Raw genomic sequence first — 9,744 nt, forward strand, 5'->3', positions numbered from 1 at the left:
GCGTGAGCGAACCGAGAGGTCCTGGGTTCGGTTCCCGGTGGGGACAATAAAAAAAAATGTCTCGGTCTGGCAGGACACAAGGTTGATCACCTACTTGTCCATAAAGAAAATCGATCAGTGAAACAGATGTATATCATCTGCCCCATACCCCACTCGGGGACACGGGACTTCACTTCATGCCAAAGATGTCATTTTCCCAAAGTCTAAATAAATTTAAGTTCGTGGTCCATCAGCTTGACCACCAAATTGTTGGTTAGATTAAATGCGATTTTTACTTTCTTATTCTTTTAATTTTCAATACTTAAAAATAACATTATGATGTAATTTTAATTTTTTTTGTTGCATGTGGTGCTTACCTACAAAAAATTGTACACTTAGCATTAAATTTGATGTTTTGTTATCTGTGTAACAGTGACTGGTAAACCTTCAAATAAATGAATAAATAAATAAATAAATAAATAAACAAATAAATAAATAAATAAATAAATGACAATTATGATAGCACTCATGGACCGCGCACCTCAACGATGCGAGTATTTTTGTAATCGGCCCATTAGTTCCCGAGTTAAGCGCGTACAAACAAACAAACTGTTAAACGGAATGTTATTAGTATCTATAGAGCTATATCAATAGATTTACGTCATAAAATGTTATTTCTGGGAACACTCTTGGTATGCAAGTGTGGATTGGGAAACAAACACTGAGTCATGCGTGTTGTTGAAAACTGTCTTCTTAGGGAAATATAAACTATTCTATTGATATAAACAACTAGTTGTTCGCCCCGGCGTTGCTCGTGGTACATATATAGCCTATGTCACTCAGTGAAAATGCAGCTCTCTAATGGTGAAAGAATTTTTAAAATCGGTGCAGTTGCTTCTGAGTTTACCCATTACTAGCTACGCCCCGCGGTTTCACCCGCGTAAGTCCGTAGCCCGTAGGAATATCGGGATAAAAAGTTGCCTATATGTTATCCCAGTTTTCCAGCTATCTATGTGTCAAATTTCATTGCAATCGGTTCAGTAGTTTTTGCGTGAAAGAGCAACAAACTCACACATCATTACAAACTTTCGCATTTATAATATTAGTTGGATAGGATAGGACAAATTTTTCTTCTTGATAATTTAGTGTAGATAATTAAATGGTATAAATCATTACCTAATTTAGTAAAATATCACAGGCAAAAATAGCAAATGGTCACCAGAATATAACTGCATTTTAATTTATAAATAAATGACTCCAAACAAATCATTGTTGATCGAAAATTGGTTAAAAAAAACACTGTATTTTAGACACATTTAAGTTAACCGGAGACATAACTTAAAGAAAGAAAAAGAAACAAAGGAAGGACATTTATTTGACGGACATGATACAAAACATTGAAGGCATAGAACCTTAACAATAATAAAACCTTTTATACCACCACTAAATAGGTCTAGATCTAATTCAGCGTTTGCTAAGAGAGCCTTTAGCGCTGGTTTTCAATTAGACCCAAAAATAAATAAATAAAATACGTAAATATATAAGTACACTAATTAATAATTAGAATTAATACACATCCTGTCCAATCCTACTTCGTTCCTACTAATATAATAAATCCGAAAGTTTGTAAGGATTTGTGTATGTTTGTTAATCTTTCACACAAAAACTATTGAACCGATTGCAATGAAATTTGGTACATAGACAGCTAGACAACTTGAATAACACATAGGCAACTTTTTATCCAGATATTCCTACGGGATACAGACTTACGCGCGAGAAATAATCGGTATAAAATAATCGTATAAATTAATTAAATGAATAAAATACTTACAAATACCATTCTATTACCAAGTCGTACGTTTTAAAATTACGTAATAACTAGCTGTGACCCGCGGTTGAAACCGCGTAAGTCCGTATCCCGTAGGAATATCGGTATAAAAAGTGCCTATGTGTTATTTCAGTAGTCCAGCTATCTACGAAGCAAAATAGTATTATTATTCACCAATAACGAATAAAACACGAATATGACATTTTCTGAAAAAGATTCCTAGCTAGATCGATTTATCGCCCCCGAAACCCCCTATATACTAAATTTCATGAAAATCGTTGGAGCCGATTCCGAGATTCCAATTATATATATATATATATATATATATATATATATATATATATATATATATATATATATATATATATATATATATATATATATATATATACAAGAATTGCTCGTTTAAAGGTATAAGATAAGATAAAGACTAATATGATATCATTATACATTTTGATAATGCGATATAATTTTATGGCAGTCATATTGGTTTAAAATGCTCGCAAAAATTTACATGCGAAATGCAAATTTTTCTCCTTCATTTACTAGTTTTTGTCTTCAAATACAATTTGGACTACAGTCGTGAATAAAACAACTAGAAGTAATATTAATTTAGAGTTATTATTTTGTGTTAAGCATGTTTTTTTGATAAAAGAGCATAGGGTATCGAAGTGTTTGCTGATGGTTATAATATTTATTATCTAATTTAAATGGTATATATTAAATACTAGCAGTCCGTCCCGGCTTCGCCCGTGGTACATATATAGCCTATAGCCTTCCTCAATAAATAAGCTATCTAAAAATGAAAGAATTTTTCAAATCTGACCAGTAGTTTCTAAGATTAGCGCCTTCAAACAAACATAAAAACTTCATCTTTATAATATTAGTATATAATATATCTTATATATAAAATTCTCGTGTCACAATGTTAGTCTCTATACTCCTCCGAAACGGCTTGACCGATTTCTGAAATTTGGTAAGCATATTGGGTAGGTCTGAGAATCGGCCAACATCTATTTTTTATCCCGATATTCCTACGGGATACGGACTTACGCGGGTGAAACCGCGGGGCGCAGCTAGTAATATTATAATATAACAGCTTTAAGAAAACTAAAATATGTTTAAAACCTTCAAAAGGCTATTTGTATGAATAAATATACATATAAAAAGAGGCCAGTTTGGCTGAACTAAAATTGGAAAAACCAAATAGTTTTGACAAAGTTTTATTATGTCGAAATGATGTTTTATCGCAGGCACGTGCCAGCCAGAGCTATTAATATTCAACGTTTCATCAATTACGAGATAGCAGGTTTGTGGGCGTTTGTTTATCGATAAATAGATTTTAATAGTATTGGATCATTCAATTTAGGGTTTTTCTTAAATAAATATTCATCATATTATCACTGATATTCCTTTTTATCAGCTTCACCTGTATGTTTGTATGTAACCGACTCGTTTAGACTCGACTTTGCCCCACTTCACACGGACAGATTGAACTCAAACTCTGTACACTTATCGCGGATCGGTGACAATACAATAGTTTCATGAGTTTATCTTATTATCCTGATTAGAATCGTCAATATATAATAATTTTTAAGTGGGTTAATTAATTTATCAACAAATCGTATCTTCCTTTAGTTTTATTTAACTTACATATTGTTATTTGTTTAAATTTATTTTACGGGTCAAAGAATACGCTTTTCAACCGACTTCAAAAAAGAAACAAAATACATACGAAAAAAACAAAAAAAAACAGAAGACAGGGAAAAAGTTTGGTGTGAAATAACACAGTTATTATTGCATTTAAGATCGAAAGATTTTTTTTTATGTCATAGCGGGCAACCGAGCCTGTGGTTTGCCCGATGGCAAGCGATCTGCCTCTATGTATGTGCTGCCCGCTTTTATGGGGTAAGGGAAAAGGAAAGGATTAAAGATTGGAAAGAAGGAATGGACTGGGATGGAAACGGGCCTCCGGCTCCCCCACTCACCGTACGAAACACAATAGCAAGCTATTATTTCACGCCGGTTTTCTGTTGGAGTGTGGTACTTCCCCGATGCGAGCTGGCCCAATTCGTGCCGAAGCGTGCTCGACTACCACAATAAAAATTGCATTTTTGTTACGGGATTCTCTTATTTATCAATAGATATCATATTTTTGTGAAGTGTGATCTTGGGACATACTCAGATGGGTCACGTGAAATGAAACCAATGTCCTTTTAGCCATTGGTCGACAACAGACAAGACAACAATGAAGTTACAAAAAATATCCGAAACAAAACTCTGCCTACCCGTGTAACAGGCAGAGTTTTATATTGAGCAATGCAATAGAATTTGAACTTTAGTGTAAGGGAATAAGGTGGTAATTTGAATGAATGTGCTGCTCGATTTTTTTCGACGTTCACAGATTACCAAATATCAGTATAGGATTATACCATCTGGGTCAATATTACAAATGCGAAAGTGTTTGTTTGTTTGTCTTACTGTGGCACTGTTTATAAGAGTTTAAATATGAATATTATTGTATTTTCTTGTGCTTGATTTTACGCGAGTATTTTGATATTAAAGACTTATTAACGGATTTTAAATACGATTTATTCATGATATTATTAACCCGACGTTTCGAACACTTTACAGCGAGCGCGCTCACGGGGACATTGTCTTCCCATTCGTCAAAAAATCTTTAATTATAAATGAATATTATTGTTAAAACATATAGCAATTATCAATAACTTTTACTGATCATTTTTTTTAGTTATGGTTATCAGAGTAAACGTGTAATTATAAGGAAAATATGAAAAACTAGCTGCGCCCCGCGGTTTCACCCGCGTAATTCCGTATCCCGTAGGAATATCGGGATAAAAAGTTGCCTATATGTTATTCCAGTTGTCCAGCTGTCTACGTACCAAATTTCATTGCAATCGATTATAGTTTTTGCGTGAAAGAGCAACAAACACACACACATCCTCACAAACTTTCGCATTTATGATATTAGAAGGATAGTAGGACAAGCAAATCAGCCCGACTTCGCCCGTGGTACGTATATAGCCTATGTCACTCAGCGAAGTTGCAGCTTTCTAATAGTGAAAGAATTTTAGAAAACAGTCCAACGGTTTTGCGTGAAAACGTGACAAACGTACAAAAATACAAAAGTCTCTTCTTTATATAATAAGTGTAGACTAGCGGTCCGCCCCGGCTTCGCCCGTGGTACAAATATAGTCTATAGCCTCCCTCAATAAATGGACTATCTAAAACTGAAAGAATTTTTCAAATCGGACCAACAGTTCCTGAGATTAATGCGTACAAACAAACAGACAAATTCTTCATATTTATAATCTTCTTATATATAAAATTCTCGCGTCACAACATTAGTCTCTATACTCCTCCGAAAAGGCTTGACCGATTCCTCTGAAATTTGGTAAGCATATTGGGTAGGTCTGAGAATCGGCTAACATCTATTTTTCATACCACTAAACGATAAGAGTAAGGCAGAACAGCGTTTGCCGGGTGCAGCTAGTGACAGTATAGATTATTCATTTGAATAGTTGTAAGCATAAAACAATGTATTTATATCATCGTTTTAGTCACGTCTACTAAACCAGCTAATGAAGGAAAAGAAAGAAAGAAGCATTTATTTAATAATTTATTATATAATACACTGTTATTGGCGTATTTCATGAATAATAATTAGTTTGATACTGTAGAATCATATGTTATATAGCTTTTGTCATAGCGGGCAACTGCGTACGCGCGAAAGGGGTAAGGGATAGGGAAAGAATTGACTGTAGACGAGGAATGGACTGGGAAAGGAAAAGGACCCAACCATACGAAACATACTTGCATGCTTTTATTCACGTAATGAGTTTTGTTGGGGTCACTAACAGATAGTGGTTTTCTCAGGAGGAAGGTTTATAATTTATATGTATAATAAAATCCAAGAATTGTGGTGAAATACTGTTATTTTTGAGCGTGCGAAGCCGCGGGCTAAAGCTAGTTTAGAATTATATTGAACCTTTAGAATAATATTCCAATTATATATAGCTTTTAACATATTTAACGATCCTACTAATATTATAAATGCGAAAGTTTATGAGGATGGATGTATGTCTATGTTTGTTAGTCTTTCACGCAAAAACTGCTGAACCGATTGCAATGAAATTTAGTACGTAGATAGCTGGACAAATGGAATAACACATAGGCAATTTTTTATCCTGATATTCCTACGGGATACAGACTTACGTGGGTGAAACCGCGGGACGCAGCTAGTTATCTATATAATATGTAGAAATTAATCCCTATTTCCCTTGGTCATGCAATCAGCGTGTAGGGTTGGACCAATTTGTATAAATATTTTTAATCCCGGGTCACCCGATCCTTTGTAAGAATGTGTATTTGTATGTTTGTCACTCTTAAACGCAAAAATGGCTTATCGAATCTGGATGTACAGAAATAGACCATGGTCTGGATTAACACATAATTGTCTTGATCATTTCATTTGCCTTAGAATGTACAAGTCACAGTGGTATGAGAAATTGCTTTGAGAAATCGTGGTCAGAAACCTGTGTAGATTCTATTTTCCATTGCTGTCTACATAAGATCTTCCAATTCATTTCTTAAAAACAATCATACTAAAGGATCAATGGATTGCGCTCTCTACAATACTCTGCGCGTACACTTAACCGTAATGACGGAAAGAGATGTCAGTATAAATAACAGTAAGCACAAGTGAGATGGATTCGCACGTTCCACTAAAGCGAGATGCAAATAGCATTTCACTACGCGTGCGAGCGTGACAGAATCCCAACATCCGTGTTGCTTTTGTATTCTGTTACTCAATTTAGTTGTTTGCAAAACTCCATTGACGCAATGTGTTAAATTTTTAAACTTTAATATTTTTCGTTGTATTTATGGTGAATTTTATAAAATCATACAATAATAGTGTTGTGATATTTAGTGCTGTGATTAATGTGTTTTGAAGGTAATTAATGTTGGATTATGGAGCCTAAAACCGGTATTTACTGAACAATATTGTAATGACCTCGGGCTGTGATGATACGATAAAGTATGCTAAAAGAATCTTAATGCATGGTTTGATTTCATGATTTCTATGAGGGTGCTGTATTTTTATTCTGTGCCATAATTGTGAAAAACTACAGAAGCTATTTCGTAGAATGAAGGCGCGAAATTGAAAAATTTAAGTCATGTTTATTTATTTGAAAATCATATTGGTATTTGAAAATTGAATTATAATTGATGAGGATGTAACTGATTTAAATAAGTATTTTAATACTAAGTATTTAAAACTCGAGTTAATAACGTTTAATATTAATAGTTTAAAATTAATGTTATTGTTTACTTGTATAATTATTATTGACAACAATCCTAATCCTACTAATATTATAAATGCGAAAGTTTGTAAGGTTGTGTGTGTGTTTGTTGCTCTTTCATGCAAAAGCTACCGAACGGATTACAATGAAATTTGGTACGTAGACAGCTGAACAACTGGGATAACATGTAGTAATACACACAGTAGATAGGTCTAGGTAATTATGACTCCTAACTACATGAATAACATCCCAATGAATAGGCAGTATTAAAATTAACAGTGATTCGTTATTTCTCAGTACTACAAGCGTCCATATACACTTATCCTATCCTACTAATATTGTAAATGCGAAAGTTTGTAAGGATGTATGTGTTTGTTACTCTTTCACGCAAGAACTACTGAACCGGTTGCAATGAAATTTGGTACGTACGAAACCTAAACGAAACGAAGCCGCGGGCTAAAGCTAGTAAATTATAATATTAATTAACTAGCTGCGCCCCGCGGTTTAATCCGCGTAAGTCCGTATCACGCAGGACTATCGGGATAAAAAGTTGCCTATATGTTATTCCAGTTGTCCAGTTATCTACGTATCAACTTTGATTGCAATCGGTTCAGTAGTTTTTGCGTGAAAGAGCAACAAACACGCACACATCCTTACAAACTTTCGCATTTATATTAGTAGGATAGTGATGGTGGAGGTGACAGGCATAAACAAGCCATATGGATAATATTTCAATCTATCTCTTACTATTTTCACTACTAACACACTACACTGGTGTATTTTAATACTAGCTTTCCGCCCGCGGCTTCGCCCGCGGTCTTGGTTTGCCCCTACAGTCTTTCCGTCAGGTCTAGACTGTTTGTTTATTTTTTTTTATTTAAATTGCTTTAGTGGTTTCGCTGTGAAAGAATCTTACATGATTTTATGTTTGACAATAAGGAACCTCCCTATTTCAACCCCTTTCCACCGTTTTTTTGCGATAAAAAGTATCCTATGTCCTTTCCCGCGTTTAGTTCTATCTTCATAGCAAATTTCATCAAAATCGGTTCAGTGGTTTAGGCGTGAAAACGTTATATGTTACGTTTTCAACCCTAAACCAGACAGAGTTATTTTCGCATTTATAATATTAGTAGAGATTTATCGCTATATATAAATAAACTAACACATGTACGTCTGTTTTCAATGGAAATACGCAATAACGGATGCGCATATGGTTATATGTTTATTTATAGAGATAAACTAGCTGTAGCCGCGACTTCGTTTGCGTTTCTCCATAAATACTTAGATTGACTTTCACCCCTCCCCCTCAGAGACCGTGTCGATTTCCGGGAGATGTAAATAAGATCCTTCCTCGGAGCAGGTGCTGTAACCTTACCGAGTTTCATCGAAATCCGTTCAGTAGTTTTTGCGTGATTCTCATTCGAGATACAGACACACAGAATTTTTTTTTAAACAAAAATAAATTTTTGTACGTGTCATAATAAACGTATTTACTTGAGAAATTTTGAAAGAATAGAAAAAATTTGATCACGAGGCAGGATTCGAACCTGCGTATCTTGCCTAACCGTAGCAACGCCTAGCCTCTCGGCCACCCGTGATCCTGCCATAGTAATCTTATTTCTTCTACTCTTTCGGTTTCATGTGCCTAAGGGGCCCGCGACATCTATTGAGATGATTAAGAACCACAACCATAACCAAACGTATTTACTTTCTTTCTTTCTTTCTTTTTACACTTCAGTATCGACAATAAGCTCCCCACAAAATTCTAAATACCTTCAATGTATAGAATTTGACCTCCGACCATTGTATTATAGTATACATAGATAACATTATCAGGAGACGCCCCTCAAACGCAATGTATACTAGCTAATGCCTGCAGCTTCGCCCGTGTGGACAGAATCAATTGTTATGGAATATACTTTCCCTATTATTCCCTATTATAGCAGTGGTGGTTCAATTTATCTGCGCATGTAGTTAACATCACCACTGCTTAAACGGTGAAGGAAAAACATCCATAAGTCCAAGAATCAAAAGTTCGACGACATGTGACATCTGCCAACCCGCACTTGGCCAGCGTGCTGGATTATGGTCTGAACCCTCATAGGAGGCCTGTGTCCCAGCTGGGGGAATATATATGGGCTGGTGATGATGATGATGATGAGACTTTCCCTATTTGAGCCCCTTATAGCGGACAACTGAGCTGGTGGTCCACCTGATGGTCAGCGATCACCAGCGACCCTGAACAGAGCTGAGCTTCTGCGGATGCGCTGTCCACTTATAAGGGATAATGACAATACAATAATTTCATGAGTTCTTCTTATCCGTGGTACATATATAGCTTATAGCCTTCCTCGATAAATGGGCTATCTAACACTGAAAGAATTTTTCAAATCGGACCAGTAGTTCCTGAGATTAGTGCGTTCAAACAATCTCTTCAGCTTTATAATAATAGTATAGATTAGGATCGACATTAAATAATTCCCTTACGTTTACTCTGTATAAGAGCTAATGAGACAATTTAATCCTACTAATCCTACTAATATTAATATTATAAATGCGAAAGTTTGTAAGGATGTGTGTGTGTTTGTTGCTCTTTCACGCAAAAACTACTGA

At 35.1% G+C, this 9,744-nt stretch overlaps 1 protein-coding gene across 2 annotated transcripts in view; it reads left to right on the top strand.

Moving 5' to 3' along the window:
• Positions 1-6,649: 6,649 nt before the first annotated feature.
• LOC119839234 (protein toll-like) overlaps positions 6,650-9,744 on the top strand; it is a 17,721-nt gene continuing 14,626 nt past the window's right edge. The window contains exon 1 of one of the 2 annotated variants that reach the window (XM_038365454.1): positions 6,650-6,782. Coding sequence is in view for 1 of the 2 variants with exons in the window: in XM_038365453.1 (XP_038221381.1) it covers positions 6,838-6,866 (29 nt within the window). In the remaining variant the exon portion in view is untranslated. Of the gene's footprint in view, positions 6,783-6,802; positions 6,867-9,744 lie in introns of those variants that run through there. The other variant, XM_038365453.1, reaches the window with a different exon arrangement.

Source organism: Zerene cesonia, unplaced genomic scaffold (assembly GCF_012273895.1).
Source record: "Zerene cesonia ecotype Mississippi unplaced genomic scaffold, Zerene_cesonia_1.1 Zces_u010, whole genome shotgun sequence".
NCBI classification, from domain to species: Eukaryota; Metazoa; Arthropoda; class Insecta; order Lepidoptera; family Pieridae; genus Zerene; species Zerene cesonia.